The 21,663-nt window shown below is 40.0% G+C and overlaps 1 protein-coding gene across 6 annotated transcripts in view; it reads right to left on the bottom strand.

Moving 5' to 3' along the window:
* FRMD4B (FERM domain containing 4B) overlaps window positions 1-21,663 on the bottom strand; it is a 321,458-nt gene that overhangs the window by 100,133 nt on the left and 199,662 nt on the right. For all 6 annotated transcript variants that reach the window (XM_049097558.1, XM_049097557.1, XM_049097560.1 and 3 more), the window contains 3 exons: window positions 19,115-19,180; window positions 17,221-17,315; window positions 9,142-9,234 (listed from right to left, as the gene is read on the bottom strand). In XM_049097558.1, the coding sequence (XP_048953515.1) occupies window positions 9,142-9,234; window positions 17,221-17,315; window positions 19,115-19,180 (254 nt within the window). The remainder of the gene's footprint in view (window positions 1-9,141; window positions 9,235-17,220; window positions 17,316-19,114; window positions 19,181-21,663) is intronic.

The raw sequence follows: 21,663 nt of genomic DNA, 5'->3' as shown, positions 1-21,663 counted from the left end.
TGAAAAGAGCAGCAATAGTCTGCCAGCTACAATCTCCTGAGCTCCTGCTTATGGTTAGCCAGGCGCTGAGTGCTTTTCATGCATTGTCTCATTTCGTTCTCAACAATCATTTCATTTAATCTTCAGCATAACCAGATGCCACAGGTAGTGAATTATGAACCCATTTAACAGATGAGGAAATAGAGAGATGGAGATGTCAAGTCATCTTCTCCAAGCCATACAGGTAGGAAGTGGTTGGAACCATGATTCGAACTAAGGCCTCAAAGTTCATATTCCAAACCAAAGCGATAGAATGCTTTCCTATAATAATGATCGTGATGAAATGTAACATGCACACAATGCCATGTGGCCAAGAGGGAGGGGTGCAATGAGCTCAGCTTATGAAACAAGAGGGAGAAGGCTGCCAAGCTGGAATCCGTAGCACTGAGTGTCACAGGACACGAAATGTCTGTCCCCTTGGACAGTTGAGCTGAGTTTTAAAGAATGCATGAGTTCACCAGGTAGAGAAGGAAGGAAAGCTATTCTAGGGAGAGGGCATATTAGCCAGACCAGTCCTCTTGCTAATCCTCGAGAATTTCAGAAACCGACATGCGGGGAGCTGGGTGGCTCGGCACCAAATCAGCCTGTGGCTTGTCCAACTCTGAACAGGTAGCTTTGTATCAGAAACTGGGCTCACCTTGTTTCTGAAGCCCAAGACCCTGACTATACCTTAGTTCCAGTAAACAGGTCCCTATCTTGTTTCCCACTACTTTCTGGCGACCTGCCCTGTTGCCTTCTCCCTTTCTTCCTAGGCATCTGATTACCTGCTCTCTCAATGCAGAATCCTATCTCTCCCTCAAGGGGACCATTGTAATGACTTCATATTTATGGAGTGTATGAAAAGTGCATATCATCCTTTGGGAGAATGGCTCCCCAGGCGCACACCTATCAACATGTATCACGAAGTGAAAGCAAAATCTAGGGCTTCTTGTGAAATAAAATGAACTCTCTCAGACTCCTAAAATAAAGACCTTTTGTTTCAGCCCCTTCTTGGCACAAGGATACTGTTTCCTTTCTGCACACTTACTGTGAATGATTTCACCAAGATTTTGTGAAGTTGAAGCCCACGGCTCAGTTTTCACCCTTGAAATGAGTTCAGGCTCTTTGACTAGGTAGGTATATGTTTCAGAGACAAACCTCCTACATCTTCATCAGTGCAACTTCTTGAGGAGAGAATTTGCTCCGAGAGGTTTCATCTCTAATCCGTGTGCTCTTCCCATTAGCTGTCTTTGTCCTTTCTTGATGGGACAGGTGTTCACCTAACCATTTAGCGACGCTAACAAAACATGACACTTGAGTCATGTGACAAAGATGGCTTGGGGAGGAGGTAGGCATGTTGGCCTGATGACAATGTGTGTGTGTCAAAAAGCTGAACCTGGGAGTTGTTTGGAATGGGCCGTCCTTCGACACTCACTTACATGTAGGTGACCGACATTTTCTTCTTGGGGCATTTACTCATTGTCATCAAAGATCAACACCATGAAGTTGGGGAGAGACTAGTTTGAGTCTTGTCCTGGGGCCCTGAGCTGACTGTTGGGCCTCTCAGTGCTCCCCCTCTTCATCTGCCCCACATCCCAGATAGGCAAGATATTTTAAATGTGTTCAGCATAGTGCATGGGTGGCATGTCGTTTAGCAGCCAATGAGTGGTGGGTGTTATTACTATGTTCTTCTTCTTCTTCTTCTCCTACTGGTGAGACATAAATAATAAAAGGCAATGACCGAACTGCAAAGCTTTTGAAAACTTTAGCAGGTGTCTTTCCTAAGTTCTTTCAAGGACACAAAATGCTCTGCAAGTGTCCATTTTGGCCCAGAATGGGAAAATGCTGTGAAACAAAAACCCTTCTGACCAGTTACAACTTGTTCTTTGCAACTGAGCACATTTCATTTTCCAGGCCTTTCTTATGTCTCAGTGATATCCTCAAAGACGGTGACTCAAGCAAGAATCGCTCCTTGCCTTTGCATTGCGAACAATGCTGAGCTTGTGACTGGCAGCCAGTGAGGGCCTCCTTCTGGGTGTTGGTCAGTCATTGTGGGTAATTTCTGGCACTCACTGTAGCTGCGGGCTCAGGGAGATTCCTATCAGATCCCAATCCCCATTCTGAGCAGGGAGATCTCTGCTTATTGCTTGTAATGACCCTGCAACATCATAGTCTCACGTTAAAATGCACGCTGAAGACGGCTGTGTAATTGAAGTGTACTGCACTTTCTCCAAGCTATTATGCAGGGCTTGTGGGAATCCCAGATGCTCCTTTCATCTCTGGGAGTGGTGCAGTCTGGGAGAACTCACCAAGGAACGCACTATTTACTTCCACAATGTGCTCCCTTGCCAGAAAGACGCTCCCTCACTTCGGAATTTCCAGGCATCTCCAGGAGAATGGGTGAGGGCCCTCCAGGTAAGCCTGTAGGAACCTGCCCTGCTGCTCCACTGCCATGGTGCTGCTCTTTCTGAGTTCCCCAGGGAAGGGTTGGAGGCCCAGGAGGGTAAGGGCCTTCCTTTGACCTGTCCAAAAGGGGAGGAAGTCTTCTGCCCCAGGCAACAAGAAGTATCCAAGTGTTGATTCTTCCCATTGCAATTGCAAAAGAGCCTGCTCTTGTCCTCCATGAGCAAAGTAGGGACACAGGTTTTGAGGAGGAGGCAAGAGGGGGAAGAAAGGTGGGGTGGGGATGGTTAGGCACCACGAATGACAGAGACAGATGATGAGATCTTCCACCCAGGGCAAAAGTGAACGGGTCTGATTGAAGCCAGACAGTCCCAAACCTTCCACATTTGAAGACCATATATCACGTTATGGAGTTTTTTTTTTTCCTTCCACATTCGAAGACCATATATTACATTATGGAATTTTTTTCCCATTCAACATGTGATTAAGGCAGACTCTGTCATTTATATCACAAAGATTGTTAACATTTACATTATACATCTTTATAGGCCGAATCCTCCAACAACAAGGTCCATTTTACGTGAGGAAAATAGGCCCACAGAGGGTGCCAAAAACCACAGAGCTAATAAATGGAAGAGCTGGGATTCGAACCGAGGAGCGATGCTATGTACTGGTTTTCAGTGGGCGGAGTGTGACACATTTGACAATGTTGAAGATGGTTTTTGATCACCCCAGCTTGGAGGGTGTACTGGCATCTGGGCAGCCAAAGCTTGGGGTTCTGCAACTACACCCCAGCATAGCTTCTCACGATGAAAAATTATCTGCTCCAAATGTCAGTAGTGCCACTATTAAAAAACTGTGCTAAATGCCAAGCTTTAACTTCTGCACCCTACAGTTTTTTGCACTCATCACATTACTCATTCTTTGCTTCTACCCTTTAGATGTCACTCCAAGGACAGATTACGGAGGAGAGTGAACCGGTTCCCACAAACAATGTCTGATATTTGATCAGAAAGCACACTAAGAAATATAATCCTGTAAGAAACTGGAATCAGGATTGACCACGAGTTTTAAAGGATTCTGTGTCTTTCCAGAGCTTTCATATGAATTAGGATGTTGGATGCTCCCATATGGAGGCCTCTAGCCAAGGGCCTGGAAGTTCAAGAATGGGTTATGCCACTTAGGAGGTCACAGTCAACATTAAGGCAACCAACGGTCACATTCTCTAGGTTCTGGAATATCACCCACTCAGATAGGAGTGTGGTGGGTGGCCCAGAGCTCCAGCTGACCTCACATATCTGCCTCAAAGAGCCTCTGCCCAAGGTAGGAGGAATCAGTTATTCCTCTGGGCTTCTGATCACATTCCTCCTCGAAGAGATAAACTTTCTGGTCCTCTACTTATTGTGTAAGTTACCTACTCTTTGATAATTTTAAAATAACTCATAGTTAGCCACTCACAAACATTCTAACTTCTCTCTCTTTTTTTAATCAATCCTTGCATTTAAAAAAAATGCTTAAGTACTGTGTTCATTGTAGGAAAATATATGTAGAGAGATTAACAAAAAGACAAAAACAAATCATTCCCGGAATCATCCTACCCAGAGATTTAACTACTGTTAACTTTTAAACTTTTTCCCTACTCATGTGTTTTACATAAGTGCAGTCATCTTGCACATGTTGTTTTGTGGTCTGCTTGAATACTGGGGGCATCTTTCTGCATTAACAAATCTCTTTTTTCACCAGTCTTTGTTTGTTTTTACCTGTTGTGTTGTATTCCATATATTTGGCTTTCTTAAAAAAAAAAAAAATCAGGTGGAATGATGGGGATCCACAGATTACAGTCATGATACTTCCTTAACTCTTTTTAAAGGCTGAGTGTTCCAGGACCAGGCCAGAGGGTGCTGAAAGCACTTTCAAAGTTCATCAAAGGCTCCATGTTTGCAGCAACTTTGGCAGAAAGGTAGCAGTTTCCTTCCACCCTCCATATTTCTATAGAACTCTCCAAGTAATGCAGGGAGTCCTCAGCCCTGAGTGTCACAGACAATGCTTTAGGGGGACCTCTGAGTGGTCCCTTACCTAGGGACCACTAGGTCTCGGGCATAGCAGAGGGGATCTGGAAAAAGGGGTAGGAAAAGGGGCAGGAGAGGGAAGACCAGAATGGATGGGGGAGTGGGAAGCAAAAAGTAGTTAGAAGAATAAGGGAGTAAAAGACCCCGAGAATGCTGCTTTGTGTGGAGCTGGGTGGTACCAGCCTGAGCCACCTCCGCCTGCCCTCCCCCGAGGGAATGGGAGCTTTTCCAATGAGGTCACGCCAAGGCCCTGCTCTCTGATTTAAATGCTTGCGTGTTCACTCACTATCAAGCTTTTCCAATGCTCACATCTGGGCTGCATTACCAAAGAGGCCCATGTGTTTGCAGAAGATAATTTACAGCAGCAAATAACAACCCCCCCCGGCCTGGAGAAGTCCCCCAGCAACCTGGGGGAGTTTGGACTCACATGGAAATGGAGAATTGGTTCAATGAATTATGGTGCTTAAATAAATTATGGGGCATCTATCCACTCAGGTGTCACAAGCATATTTAGCATGTATCACTGAGCTTTTGTAACTGAAGAAAAGACAAAGGTTTAATCCTGAAGTTCATAAAGGGAACACTAAGTGCCCTTCACCTTTAGTGTTTTCTTTCTTCCATGCAGAAGTGGTGTGTGTTTCTGAGCTGCTCCCTGCACCCTGGGAGGAATTAACCAAGAGAAAGTCATCCCCCCACCCAGATCTGCACCCCGGTGTTTAGCTCAGGACTCCGTGAGACAATGGGCATCAAATATTTAGCCCAGTGCCTGCCACAGGGTTAATGTACATATCAGTAGAGAGAAAACCTGAAAGCAAAACTATATGGTTTTTTACTTTTTCATAAACACTACAACTTGAAAAAAATTGATATTTTCTTATATTTTTATAGCATTTTGCAAGATCACCTTCTATCCCGATGTCTGTTTATTTGTCACAACCAACTTCAACAAGACTGCATTTACCATCTCTAGTGCATTGTATCAGACTCCGGGCGCCAGGAATGTGGGGGATTTGGGGTTTGGAAGGGTATGATTGTATAGTTTGAAAAATTCCTAGGATGATTCAGATATGCACCCCCTCTCCCTGTGAGGAAACACTGAAATGCAATGTACTAAAAGAAAAAAATCTAATCTCTTTTATTAAAGTGACCAATTGTTCACTGTAAGAACACCATAACTTACTGAACCTAATCTTCATTGTTGGCATTTGGATATTTTTAACCTTTTGCAGTGAAAATAGCCATGATGCACATCCCTGTAATGTGCTACCACTGTAGGGAATCTTTTGTCATTGTACATTAACTACTTTGTGACTGTATCTTGGTGACTCCTTTCAGTTGGAATGGGTAAGTCGCAGGGATGAAAGGTACAACATAGACATATAGTCAATGGTAATAGCATTTTATGGTGACAAAGGGTAGCTACATTTGTGGTGAGTACAAGATAATGTACAGGGTCCTCAAATCACTATGTTGTATACGTGCAACTAATGTAACATTGTGTGTCAACTATACTTAAAAAAAGAAAAAGAGGTCCTGGACATTTCCAGAGGCTCCTGTAGTGACCAATATCCAAAAGGAATCAAAAGCTATCTTTAAAAAAAACTTTGAAAGGGGGTGTGTGCTTCTGGGTAGCTCAGTTAAGCATCTGCCTTCAGCTTACGTCATGATCCCAGAGTCTTGGGATTGAACCCTACATCAGGCTCCCTGCTCGGTGGGCAGTCTCCCTCTCCCTCTCCCTCTGCCTCCCTCTTCCCTGTCACGCTTTCTCTCACACACAATCTCTCTCAAATAAATAAATAAAATCTTTTTTTTTTTTTTTTAAAGCTATCTTTGGTTCTACTCTTCAATGACTAAAAGTATAGCCAACACAGGTAACTTCAAGGGTTGTTGGTGGTGTCTATTGGGATGTAAGTCTCACCAATGGTTCTTTTCTCTCAAAAGAAGAGGCTAGAAGCCCTCTGAGAGACACCAGACTTCACAGGGGCACATATAACCCCCTTCTTTCATAAGGCCTCCAAAGAATGACATTCCACTGAGTGACCTCCATCAGTTCACTTAATTCTTTGTGTGCTTTTGCTTTATCATCTCTTTAATTAAGTTGGAGTTAACAACAAGTACTTAATTGGAATAATAACAAAGACTATTATGATCTCACTATACTGTTGGGAAGAAAAATTAAGTGAATAATTAAGAGCTCGATAAGGGTTTTAAACATACAAGAAGTTAAGGGAAAGTCATGCCATGTGATTACGGACACTCTCGAGATAACACTCAAGTAAGTGCTGAAACTCATGGAACAAGTAGCAGGCTACTTGGGCATCTCAGGAACCTGCTTCCAGAAGATAGGGCTGCCTTATGAATGACTGAATAGAAGGGAAGACAGGTTTTCTTCCCTGGTATTTTGAGACCAAAACTAGACTAGGTATCAGGTGTCAGAGAACAAGTTCACAGAGAACTAAATAAATGGTATCTGTTAAATTCTCCAAAGACAGAGGATTTTGCTGACTAGTTACTAAGCTGCATAAATACTGCACGTGAGTGCAAAGACAAAAATGCAAGGATCTTAACCACAGCCTACATTAAAATATACATAATTGGAAACAGCCTAAATGCTTCATAGTAAACCAGACCTCTAAATTATGAAAGTGTAAAAAAATAAAGTGGATTTTTTAAAAAAATATACACAAGGAGAAATCTCCAGGATAAAAACAAAGTAAGTCACCAAGCAATGTGTCATCCTTATTTTTCTGTAAGAAGGGAAGGTGTTGGGGGATGGAAGGGAGGGAGGAAGGCTGGAGGAAAGTAAGTTTATATAATATGAAATGTTTACAGTGAAAATATAATTTTTTGTGAAAAAAAACATTGATATATGTTGAGCCTTTTTTTCACACACAAGATTAAAATTTCTCTATGCTCTGATCCCTGCTTAGTTACTAATACACACTTTTTCCTACTGGTTGTTAGTTTGCGTTTGCCTTTTTCTCCCCTTTCTACAAACACAAGCACTTACATCATACTCTTTCCAGGAAAACTCCTGTTTTTCTTTAGGATTTCCACACATTTCTTCATATCAGCTATGCTCCTGGACAAATCACCATTTATGCTACCTCCTTTCAGGGTTTCAAAAACATGTTTTCTAGTGGTATGAAAGAAATTCTAAGCAAGCTATCAGAACAAAAAGCAAAAAAAAAAAAAGAAAAAAGAAAAAAAAAGAAAAAAAATTGAGGATTGTCAATACTTTATTTCCTGCATGAGGAGCAGTTATTGACAATCATAACTCATATAAAAAAGATTCTTAAAAAAAGGGTAGGATCTCTTACTCCATACTTTTGGATTTCATGGAGCAGACTGAAGTTTAAAAAAATGTGTAAATCAACATGATTTTGCCAGTTAATCACAGTAAAAAAAATTCCAAAAAAGAAAAATAAGAAGCTTCTACAACTATGTCATAAAACAAAGCTTGCTCTTCCTTCCTTCCTTCCTTCCTTCCTTCCTTCCTTCCTTCCTTCCTTCCTTCCTTCCTTCCTTCCTTCCTTCCTTTCTCTTTTTAAGTAAGCTATCAAAATTATAAAAGCATCTGCCTCTGAACTAGACTTCCCAACATGGGTCTTGAACTTATAACCTAGGGATCAAGAGTTGCACTCTGTACCTGCTGAGCTAGCCAGGAACCTCACACAAAGCATATTGCAATATCCAAAGACAACACAAGCTCAGAATACAGAAACATTCTTTAGGTTGATCTAGCTTGATGAAAACTTATTTAGATTCCTGGGAAATCTACTACCTTAGCTTATTTTATCATATTTGGCTTCAGACAAGGAAAATAACTTATCATGAAATTTATCATCAAATTCAGGTAGCGAGGAAAGCTGCTAGTGCACAGAAAGGGGCTTTCGGCAAAATTGGTCATGTTTTATTTCTTAAGCTAGCTACAGGGACACAAGATTACTTTTTATAGCATTTTATTTATTTTGCAGGGTGAATATTTCATGTGGAAAACTATTCCCATCTTCGGCTGGCTTTAAGAAATCACTGATTGAGTTGAATGCATCCATTTCTGGAGAAAATATGTATGGAGGCCTACAGGTGTGGGTAAGTGGCTTGCCCAAGCAGAGCCAGAGAACAAGTCAAGGACTCCTTATATCCTTCTCAGCAATTGCTCTGCCTGCAAGCTGAATTCAGATTTCTGCACTGTTAAGATAATTCTTTCCATGAGCGTTTGTTTGCATTTTATCTTCAATTCAAGCTAAGGCGTGAAATTGTATAAAATTCAGTTCTTGCCACAGTCTCTAGGAAACCTTCATACATAACATGTAACAGTAAATGTTTGCCATATTTCAAATTATAAAAATCCTAAAAGTATACTGAGTTGAAAACAGCCTTATGTATTAAAACAAACTACCTATGCTTTTCAGCTTTAAATTGATCCAAGGACTTTGAGGAATAAAGGAAGATGGTTCTATCCTTCATCTTCAAAGAAAACAGTTCTACACAGTATCTATAGCAACTTAGTCTCCAGACTAAGACAGTAGAGAATCTTTTTCACGTAATAATGTTTTGATAGGTCTATTCTTTTTTTATTCTCTATCTGATCACCAGAATTTTTTTTTAAAGGGAGGTGGGAATGCTGGATGTTTCTATGGATACATACCTTACAGCAAAGTGCAAGATGGTGGCACCTGGTTTCTTGGGCAGATCATGGTCAAGAACTCGGTGATCTAACTGTAGCCAGTTCTGCTGACCTCTATGAGGGCAAAGCAAAGAAAAAGGATTAAACAGGAGGTCAAGGCAAGCTTCAATAACACACAGTGTTGGCAAGACTGTGGCGAAACAGTTACTGTCATACATGAATGGTAGGCATATAACCTGTTACAACTAGTAATGAGGCCAATTTAACAATTACTACCAAAGTTATAAAAGCATCTGCCTCTGAAGCAGACTGTCCACTTCCAAAAATTTACCAAGGTAAACTTGACATGCGAAAAATGGCCTATATATAAAGTCCCATACTGTAGCATTGGTTGTTAATAGCAAAAAGGCTCAAAACTACCTATAAATGTCCAACATGGTGTTGCTTAAAAAGTTAATTTAAACTGAGCAGCCGGCCATACAAAAGATGGAGGGTATCTTTACAAACTTGTTTTGAACAACTTCTAAGACATGATGTTAAATGGAAAAACAAGGTGCCTAACAGTGAGTACAGTATATTAAAATTTAAAAATATACACCCACACATAAATAAAATATCTCTGAGAGGATAAACAAGAAAGTGAGAACACTGGGTGCCTCTGGAGGTAAAAACAAAACAAAACAAAACAAAAAAAAAAACTAGGTGAAACTTAACATCTTAATCTTTAAATTCTTTGAAAATATGATATCTGAAATATTTTACATAGTCAAGAAGGGAGAAACCCCTGGTTTTATGAAATCAGACAGACACAGATAACAATAATACAGCTTTCTCAAAAGTACAGGGTCACTATTCTCTGAGTGCTGTTTCTATACCATATATTATGGACTTCCTAATATTTGAGCATGTATTTGTTTATTTACTCAAGAGCCCCAGCAAATTCATGACTATAAGCAGTTCTCCTTAAATTTTGACCTCTGAGGGGTCCAAAGGATTGATGATGCTATGACTTGGGATTGTTTTCAGGACCTTTCTAAGGGTGTCCAACCAGTTGGTCTGTTTTATTTTCACTATTATTATTTTTAGATTATTTTTTTATTTACTCATGAGAGATACAGAGAGAAGCAGAGACATAGGCAGAGGGGGAAGCAGGCTCCCTGCAGAGAGCCCAATGCAGGACTCGATACCAGAACCCTAGGATCACAACCTGAGCCAAAGGCAGATGCTCAACCATTGAGCCACCCAGGTGCCCCCAGTCGGTCCATTTTATTTTATTTTTATTTTTTTTTATTTTTAAAGATTTTATTTATTTATTCATGAGAGACACAGAGAAAGAGAGAGGCAGAGACACAGGCAGAGGGAGAAGCAGGCTCCATGCAAGGAGCCCGTTGTGGGACTTGATCCCAGGACTCCAGGATCACTCCCTGGGCCGAAGGCAGGTGCTAAACTGCTGAACCACCCAGGTGTCCTCAGTTGGTCCATTTTAAATTGTATATTCCTGGAAGGCATAGAGTCTATTTTGCTTGTTTATGGAAAGCTTAAAAACATGCCAATAGTAGTTGAGTATCATGTTATAATAAACCTATAATGAGAAGATATTTTCTAATCTTTTTTTAAAAAAGATTTTATTTATTTATTCAAGAGAGACACACAGAAAGAGAGACAGAGACACAGGCAGAGGGAGAAGCAGGCTTCCTGCAGGGATCCTGATGTGGGACTCGATCCTGGGATTTCAGGATCACGCCCTGGGCCAAAGGCTGATGCTAAACCACTGAGCCACCCAGGGATCCCCTCCATCTTTTTTCGTCTCTAAATAGATAATTAAAAAAAAAAAAAAAAAAAACAAAAAACTCAGAAAACTCTAAACTGTATTCATTATAAGTAGATAGGAAAAGTGGACATAAATAATAATAATAGTAACAACAATAATAATAGCAGCTACTCTCTGCCAACTGAGCCGAAACTTTTTATGTATTAAGGCTGTATTTTATAATAAGGTTGCAAAAAAAGTGGCAGAGCCAAGATTTGAGCCCAGACCTGGACTATAGGATTTTGTATACAGGAGACTAGAGGGTTGAATCAGCTTTTATAACTTTTGGCTGAATCTATCCCTTACTACTCTCAACACTGGAAAAAGTGTGTCTTTGTTTCTGCAGTTATAAGATGAGGCTTCCAATACCTGTCCCTAGCTTTCCTAGGAGGAATATTATAAAGATACATAAACTGATACAAATGATCTAAGGGGGAAGTTCTTAGAAATACTGTTTGTTTAAAATATATGTATTATATTACAGTATTAGAAATACTGTGATACTGTAAATACTGTATTATACACAGTATTAGAAATACTGTTTGTTTAAAAAATATATATTAAATAATATAAATAAATATATATATTATATATATTTTAAACAAACAGTATTGGGGGCTAGAAGGTAAGAGATTCTCCAGCCGTATTTCATCCAGTTTAGAATTGCTGATTAAAAGACATATGCCAATTTCAGACATGTTCAAATATGTGTCTTAAAGTCCATAAAATAGTACAAAGAAAGTTTTCTTAGGGAATATGAGACTAATTTGGAATCACTCTTCTCGCTTTTATATAAGAAAGATATGGCATTATAAGAGCACAATGTATATTTACATGAACTTGCATGAATAATGTCCAAGAATGAACAAAACAAGTACTATAATAACAGATATGGCATCAATCAATTATATTAGCCAAAGAAGCACACTAAAACACTATTATACATGGATGAAATTCTTATCGTTCTGGAGGGGTACAGAGCTAATTGCAACATTTGGAGTAGGAAGGTAATCAAAAGGGATTGGCTTACATTATAATACTAATTTTTTTTTTGTAAAAAGACATTCATGTATTTGTACCATAAAATTAATTTTTAAAAGGATAAATTAGAAATTAGATTTAAAAAATCCATCCAGAGCGACACCTGGATGGCTCAGCGGTTGAGCATCTGCCTTTGGCTCAGGTCATGATCCCAGGTCTGGGGATGGAGTCCCGCATGGGGCTCCCTGCAAGGAGCCTGCTTCTCCCTCTGCCTATGTCTCTGCCTCTCTCTCTCTGTCTCTCATGAATAAATAAATAAATTCTTAAAAAAAAAAAAAAGCTAAAAATCCATCCAGAGGTGCCTAGCTGGCTCAGTTGGAAGAGCACCAGTCCTTGATCTTGCAGTCATGAGTTCGAGCCCCACATTGGGTGCAGAGATTATTAAAATAATAATAATAATAATAATAATAATAATAATAAACCTTAAAATAAAACAAAAAACTCATCCATAATCTCACCAAGACAAAATTAGAAGAACGAAAAATTGAAAATTACCCATAACTCTATCACTGAGATATAAAGTTAACGTGTTCTTTTATATAGTCTTTGAGACAGATAAAAAAAAAAAAACAAACTTAATGCTTATAACCTGCTTTTCTCAAGTTTTTCCATCAGCAAATATAGTAGATCTAATCAATATCTCAAAAAGACAGTTGATTCTCCACATTCACTTCTATCAAGCTGTGTGGGTCAACCCTAAAGCACGCTTTTTTTTTTTTTTTGGACTAGGATGTATCAGTCAAGAAGCCCATCATCTTACACCCATCAAATGGGATAAGGATCAAAAGTCACAATTGTATTGTGAAATCTATTTTTTTTTTGTAAACAAAGCTTATTCAGCAAAGCCTTTCAAAACAAGGAAATTTTTTAAAAATGAAGTGGATTGTAGGGGATGGAAATCATTTTGGTGAACTTCAGGGCTGCTGCCTCAGGAGGGCGAGACTGCCCTCTAGAGGTGAAATACTGCCTCTGCACGCAGACCACCAGGAGGTACTTCCAAGTGTAATCTCAAGGAACTCTACCCTTCCATCCAATAGGACCGTGGATTTATTTTTGTTGGTCACCACCACTACTTTTCTTATGTAACTGCACAATTCTATTTTTCCATTTCTCTTCTTGGCCTGTGGCATGGGGCATAGACAGTAGCTAGCCAGTTTCATTGACAAAATGCCCCCTTCAGCTTTGCTTTACTCTGTTGGGAGAAGTTCACCAAAGGCAGACGGCTGATATGGCATCTAAGTTGGAAATTCAATTCAGACAGCATCCTGGGAGGGATCTGACTCAGTGGTTTTACTGGGGGCGGGGGAAAGGGAGTGCTGAAAGAAAATACTTTCCAAAAATATTTACCAGACAAAGAAAAAAGAGCTAGGCTTGTGACCAAGACATTCCAAGGAGACACCCTTAGACAGAAGCAATTTTCCAGACCTGTTCCCCAGAAAGGTGGAAATGGCCAAGTCTTCCCTCCCCCCTCCCAAAGCCCAGCTCCTACTTCTTCTGAAAATAAACACAGCTACAGCCAGAAGACACCTTCCAAACTGGTCATAATTCAAAAATAGACTCTGCTGTCACTTTGCAGGGGAGTACACCAAAGACAGTTTGGAGTCAGGCTTCTTGGAAAGACTATAACCATCAGCCACTGTCGCCAAAAGAGAGAGCCGGAGGAGATGTTTGACTGAGATATTCTTTTCCCAGTAGGGGATTTAGAAAGAAATCCCAGAGCAAAGGAGGGGGAGGTGGCCCAAGGCATTAAAGGAAGTCATTCATATTATTCCTTTTCTATCTGAAGAGAAGGTCTTACAGCTAAAGGACTGATTTATGCACTGTTTGGTTATGCTCACCTGATCCGAGAGTTTTCCCAGAAGCCATCCACGTGGCCAGGACCCCCCTTTCCAGCCCATCACGAACCTTGTAGCCTGGGGAACTTACAATACCAGCCATAAATCATGTAATTCCTGTGCATAACATCCTACTGTGGCCTGGGTGCTCCCCCATCTACATGACACACAGGGCTCACCTATGATCTTGTCCCTCTCATATCTTGCCTCACCATCAGGCCAGGCTCCTCACCACTGGACACATGCACCATATTCATCTCCATGCTTCATGCACTGGGCCACAATATGAGTCTTCCCTGGAATGTCATCTCCCATTCCTCTCCCCTCCACCTCAAGTCTACCTGCCCTTCTCTGTCCATCTGTAGTTACCGGCTTGTGCAAATTCCACTCTAGCCTTCTGTTAGCCCCCCTTCTGGACACTGGACACACTGCTGGTGTCCAGCTTCCTTTTAGCCTGTTTAAAAGGTGTAGCTTCCTTTTAGCATGTACCTGTGCTATACCCACCCTAACTTAACAGTAAATACTACTGGCACCCTATTACGTGTGTCTTACGTAGTCTTCATTGTACAGAGGTACAATTATTATGCACAATGTACCGATGAGAACACTGGTGTATCAGAGACACTCCACAATCCTATAATAGCCACTCTCTGCCTCCCTCTCAACCCTTAACATGTACCACTTTCCTTCTTACTCTCTATATTCTAGTCATATCGGATTTTTACTCAAAGACACAAAATAGAAAAAACCCCAAAGCCAAGCTCAGTCTCACTTCAAGGCTTTTGCACTGGCTTTTGCCTGGAAAGCCTCCCTATACTTTTGCCGAACTGGTTGTTCCCTTTTATTACACATCACCTTCTAGAAGCCTTCCTTGTCCATCCTATCTAAAACTGCCCCCCCGCCCCGCTTTTCTTCATCATGTTCTTTTTTTTTTTTTAAAGATTTATTTATTTATTCATGAGAGACACACACTGAGAGGGAGAGAGACAGAGACACAGGCAGAGGGAGAAGCAGGCTCCCTGCAGGGAGCCCGATGTGGGACTCAATCCCGGATCCTGGGATCACAACCTGAGCCGAAGGCAGATGCTCAACCGCTGAGCCACCCAGGTGTTCCTCATCATGTTCTTCTAAGTGCTTATCATTTCAAATAATTTCTTGTTTATCTATTTGCTTGTTCTGCTACACCATACCACTGCAACATAAGCTCCATGAGAACAAGAGCCTTGTCTCTGTTCTGCACAGCTAAATCTCTAGGACCTAGAACAATACCTGGCATTTGGGGAGCACTCAAGAAATATTTTTTTAGTGAATAAATAACTCTGATATTCATGTTTTTAGCCTCTATCCTATGTGATCTCTCTAAATTACAGTGTTTATAGCACTTAGAGTTCAACCATATAGCTTAGCCATTATGTATTTTAGGTTTTATGTTTGCATAAAACTTATACTGTTTGCAACTGTTGCGTTCACAGTTACTTTCAACCCTGTGTGTGTGTGTGTGCGCGTGTGTTTCATCACTGATTTACTTGAAATAGCCTTGTCTTTCCAGCTAAGAGCACGTGGGCAATGGATGCCTGCGTTTCCTATTTCATCCAGCAGAGGACTGATCAGACAGGGTCTCAAATAGTTGTTGGGTGAACTGATAACTTTGTGACTCAGAGTGAAGTGGGTGATGTCTGGTGTACTTTTTTTTTTTTTTTCCTGGTTTGTCACATCCTATTCAAGAAGCATCCTGGGTCTGGGATCAAAGTTTTCAGGTTTTTCTGTCTCCTGACAAGTGACTGCCTCCTTTTGCCCAGCCCTTATCCCAGCCCATGGACATTTCCCCTGGGGAATCCTATGCTTGTGGCTCACTCAAGCTAGAAATAATCAGAAGTAAGGTGTTAAAAAAAAAAAAATTAACCCTTTGTTGAGATTGTTTCCTGTGGGGTTAAACTAAAGAACTGAAAAAACATTTACACTGGGAGAGTTACAGAAAGAATGCTGGGTAATAAGCCAATGTATTTTGTGTCTGGAATGCATTTTCTTGAATTTAAATATTGGAAGAACTCTTTGGATATTATCCCCACAAAGAGGAAAAATTCCTCTGATAATCTATCAAGCTGCAAATAATGTAGACAAATTGGACTATCATAACACACACACACACACACACACACACACACACACAGGAAAGAACTGGTAAGACCAAACACATTTTTTTCACATGGAGTTTTAAATTCTTATGATTTTATTGTTATATACATGTCTCATTTCACTAAGCATTTAAATCCCTGATAAACTCATATAATGTCCAAGCTGGCATAAAAAATGTAAGCAGAAGAAAAAAAAAGATGTAAAGAGGTAACATAAAATGGGCCTAGGTGGAAGTGGAAAAGTTCTTTCTGGATTAAAACTATAAATATATTTTTCAAGTGGGCCACAGATTTGCCTTTATTTTTTTTTTTAATTTTTTTTTTTTTTTTTTTATTTATGATAGTCACAGAGAGAGAGAGAGAGAGGCAGAGACACAGGCAGAGGGAGAAGCAGGCTCCATGCACCGGGAGCCTGATGTGGGATTCGATCCTGGGTCTCCAGGATTGCGCCCTGGGCCAAAGGCAGGCGCCAAACTGCTGCGCCACCCAGGGATCCCTGCCTTTATTTTTTAATATATTTTTTATTTTTAAAGATTTAATTTATTTATTCATGAGAGACACAGAGAGAGGCAGAGACACAGGCAGAGGGAGAGGCAGGCTCCCTGCAGGGAGTCCGGTGGGGGGCTTGATCCTAGCACCCCAGGATCACGCCCTGAGCCAAAGGCAGACGCTCACCCACTGAGCCACCCAGGTGCCCCTATTTTTTTTAAAGAATACATTTGCCTCTAAACTTTTTGCTACTAATACCTAAAATATGAATTTTCTTTTCAAAACACAAGTGGATGACAATCTAGTATTTCTATCACTGATACATAACTATGGTACAAAAAATGTGCAGATAGGCTACTAAGACTGATGACCTCATTACAATAGATTTCTAAAACATTAAGACAATATTTATGTTTAAAGAGATCAGTGGGGGATCCCTGGGTGGTTCAGCGGTTTAGCGCCTGCCTTTTGCCCAGGGCGTGATCCTGGAGTCCCGGGATCGAGTCCCGCGTCCGGCTCCGGCATGGAGCCTGTTTCTCCCTCCTCCTGTGTCTCTGCTTCTCTCTCTCTCTCTGTCTATCATCAATCAATCAATCTAAAAAAAAAGTGATCAGTTTTCCCTTTCTTCTCCCTTTGCAATAATCCCAGGAGAGAAATCTTGTATTAAGTAGTCTTTAGGCAGGAAATGTTCTAATTCTTGGAGCATTCCCCCTTGGTGCTGATTGTGAATGATTAGTAAGCAGGTAGTCCACACGAAAGGTAAACAAGTAAAGATTATTAAAACACTCACGTGTCATCAGCAAATGTTATTCCAAAGTACTCCTTTTCTTTCAGGTTGAAATGTGAGGCCACAAGGTCCAGCAATTCTCTTGATAAAAGTTTGGGCTGTTAAAATAAAATGTGATCAGAAGCAATTTGGCTGCCTTACTCTCTTATTGCTACCACCCTTCTCTGCCCCAAGTAGTTCAGAGCAGCTTTTGTTTGTTTGTTTTTAAATATATCTGCCCCCTTTTGCTGCTTAGGTTAATCGACTATGCATGTTCCAAGAGATTGGAAAGAGGAAGAAATCTTAACACGAACATCAATGAGATCATCATTTTCATGTATTTGCAATCAGTCCAGTATCTTACTTTTTCCCCTAGGGGAATAGGGACGATATTTTGGAAAAAAACTCTTTTATATGTAGTATGGTGCTAGTGACCAAGACAAAGAATATCAAACATGTCACCACCTGGATTGTAGGAATAACTGCTTGGTGGGGGCCAGCTGAAAAGGCTGAAGACCTAAGGCTCTGAGGTCACAGGTAAAACTACTACTCTACTCCTGGTTACCACTTACTGTGCTGAACTCCTTCTATATATTGTCCCATTTTGTCCTTATCATGAGCCTATGAGATAGGGGTTCTTATTGCCATTTTAGAGATGAGGGGGCCAAAGTCAAAGAAAAACTAGATCCTTGGCTTGATGTTACAGTTAATAAGAGCAGGGAATTGAACCTGGTTCCGTCTGATTCCAAAGCTGAAGCTTTTCATTTCTCTCTAGAGATGGAGTAATTTTACCCATTGTATAGATGATTGTCACCAGTGTTTACTAAGCACTGAGTTAGAAGAAGGATCTAATCTATGAGCTTTTGAGAAGCACTGGGCCTGGTGGCAAGAAGCCTGGATTGGAATCAGGGGGAGCATCCAGAGTGAGAGTGGATGCCTGACTTGCAGGGACGCAGGAAGGAAAGGGGGATACCTAAGAGGGCATTTACTTGGACTCTTTCTGAACTTAGAGTCAAACAGCTTAAGGCTCATTATGGTGCTTTGAGAGCTGGATGTTTGCTGTTGGGGAAGAAAGAATGGTCATAATTTTTTTAAAAAAAGAAGAAGAAAAAGAAACAAACAGGCAGACATCTAGACTAAGAGGTCTACTCTGGTGAAACACTGTTGACTCTGCTATTTTCATTCTAATTGAGGCCTTTGCAGAGTGGGTGAGAACTGAGCCTCAGAAGGGAGAAGAATTTAGATTTTGGTTAAGGGAAAGAGTTTGAGCTGTAGCTACTGTTGTGGCTATCAGATGGAATTTCCCCAATTTTTTTAAGGTCCTTGGTCCACAGTGTTGGGTAAATAAAGAGAGAAGGATCAACAATTAAAATACCACCACTCAAAAAAAAAAAAAAAAAAAAAGAAAAGAAAAGAAAACCCCAAAACCCCCACTCATATACTCCCATTTATTCTACAGAAAGATTTCATTCGCAAATATAATCTAGCTTGATTCCAGCCATAATTCTATGAGGAAAACTAAGCATTCTCAATCCCAGTTCACAGCTAATGAAGTTGGGTATTTAACTTGGACAATGTCATGTAGCAGAAAAGTGGCAGGATGCAGATTTGCAGCTCCCATTAGCCCTTTAAGGAAAACATGGTGCCTGGTTTACCAACAAGAGGTTCAGAGACGTCAAATCACTTCCTGGGGGTTCACAGAGCTACTGAGTGTCGGAGCTGAGATTGGATCCCAAGGGTCTAAAACCCATGTCACCAGGCTATAGCTACTCTTACATGTAGATCAAGTTTTCTGACTTAGAAGCTGTTCTTTGGCCCCTTAAACAATCCCAAGTCATTGACACAGATAAGTGAGTAACCTGAAAACAGGCTCATGGAGGGAATCAGTATAGGCTATCCCTGTGTGGGCAACACTTACCTGAACCAGAAGCTCCAGTCTCCTATCATCCAGGAGGTGTACCTGGCAGTGCCTGCCTTCTGTCATCTGTGGGGACAACACAAGAGTGGCATCAGGGCTGGGGCTGGGCTGGCAAGCAAACCCTTGAACTCAATTTATAGTTTATTTCACATATGATATAGTCAAGAGTAAAAATGGCTTCAGTTGGGTTAATCGATAGCCTTGATCATAAACAGACTTACTACATGGAATTAGCTCTTGAATTAACCAATCAATTAGTTAATTTGCTCGTGGATTTAAAAGAAGAAAAGAAAGAAAAGCAAAGACAACTCAATATATTGAAAAAATAATGTCTATATAGTGCACACAAGATTATACTACAAAAAGCTAGTTTCCTTCCCAGAGGAAACTACTATATTTTTCATTGAGTCAATATTTAATTTTTTCAAATAAAAATGCCTAGACTCATTGATGTATTTTAATAAACACAAACCATGCATAATTATAAAGGAAAACATATAACATTAGAATTAAAATTGAAAGTCTTCATCTTTGAAATTTCTGTCCCTTTTATAGTATATCACTACTGTAATTAAGAACAGTTAAGATACACAGTTAAGGGGCAGCCCTGGTGGCTCAGCAGTTTAGCGCTGCCTTCAGCCCAGGGCCTGATTCTGAAGACCCGGGATCGAGTCCCATGTCAGGCTCCCTGCATGGAGCCTGCTTGTTCCTCTGCCTGTGCCTCTGCCTCACTCTCTCTCTCTCTCTCTCTCATGAATAAATAAACAAAATCTTTAAAATAAATAAAGAAGAAATGCTTAAAAAAAGATACATAAAGAACGGTAAACATCAGTATATATTTCCAATCATATTCACTTTTTTATCACTTATAATACTGGGAAATATTCTTTGTAAAATATTTATTTATTTACTTATTTTTTATTTTATTTTTTAAGTAGGTTCCACACCCAGCATGAGGCTTGAACCCATGACCCCGAGATCAAGAGTCATATGCTCTACAACAGAACCAGCCAGGGCCCCCTGTAAAATATTTAAACAATGCACAGAATACAAAGAGCTCCCTTAGCTAACTCATGCTCCAAATCATTTTATCTGCAGAAATCACCATTCAGTCAATTTGAGGAGAATCCATGCAGACTGCTTTTACATGTATGTTCAGATATAAACGTGTACATATTTTCAAAATTTTCATATTAAATAGTTTGTTTTGCAATGTTATTATATTGGACATATTGTTTTGCAAATGAAACAAGTATTCTTAATATTTGTGTGTGTGTTTGTGTGTATATAACCATCCAGAAATTTCATATATGACTGTGTGTATAGAGTCTGTGTATGTGATTCTGTCTATTTATAAACACACATACATGTTATGTATATATATATATCTATATATGCATTTTCTTTTTCAACTCAAATGGAACTAGGCTATATCTTGGTGATCTTTCCATTGTCAGCACATATAGACCATCTGCATTCTTTTCAAAGGTTCTTTGGTATCAAGTAATTGTGTAGACATATAATAATTTAATAGTCTCCTGCTGAGAAACACTTAGATTGCCTCCAGTCCTTCATTCTAAGCAACGTCACAGTGAACTATGCATACCCAACTTTGCCCACAGATGAGGACCTTCTGGGTCACTTTTAAAAAGCATAAGCAGCATTTTATCTCTCAGCTATTGTACCAGACTATAAGACCTGGAAACTCAGATACATATAAACAATTCAAAAACAAGATCACTCCATTACTAAGCACCAGCTATAGACTTAGTATTGTTCCAGGTATTTTATAGATACCATCTCTGAGCCGCACGGTCACCCTGTGGGATTGTGGTTACTATCTCCAATTTAACAGATGGGGAAATTGAGGCTCACAGAGGGATAAGATGTTTTCAGTGTGAAAAATACTAACAATTACATTTACATTTTTTTATTAAACTTGGCTCTAAAGTTTAATAAAAAGTGTAAATGGTGAGATCATGGTTTATGGAGATGTGGCTCATAGAAACCACTGAAGTACCGTAAGAGGTGAGCGGGCAAGCTTTACTTTGTCCCACAGCCCCTGATTACATCCTTAACTCTGCAAAGCTGAGGTCAAATACACACTTCTGGTGACGAGGAGAAAGGGAACAAATATTAGTTTGTTCCTGGTACTAAGCTGGGTACTTTATGTACATTATTTCATTAAAGCTCCACAAAATCCATGATATGACAACATCCCTATTCTACAAAGAGACCGAGGTACAGAATTTATTTATCCAGAGTTATCTGAGCAAGAAAAAAGCCAAGTCACAATTTAAATTAACGTTTAGCTGAACAACACAAAAGTCATTTTTTCCCTAGAAAGAAATAAATGTGTCAGTTCAAATAACTTCACTTCTCTTGTAAAACCCACACAAACAACCCCCCAAATACATGTACTATGGAAAGAGAAAATAAAATAACAATCAAAAGATCAACTGACACAACATGCATCAAAGAAATATGGCAAAACTCATAAAATATTTCAAGTTATTGCATTGTTGCATGAGTTGCAAATAAATGAATTT

Source organism: Canis lupus, chromosome 20, assembly GCF_003254725.2.
Source record: "Canis lupus dingo isolate Sandy chromosome 20, ASM325472v2, whole genome shotgun sequence".
NCBI lineage: Eukaryota > Metazoa > Chordata > Mammalia > Carnivora > Canidae > Canis > Canis lupus.
The sequence above is the reverse complement of the archived record's forward strand: the minus strand, read 5'-3'. Positions and strand labels throughout refer to the sequence as shown.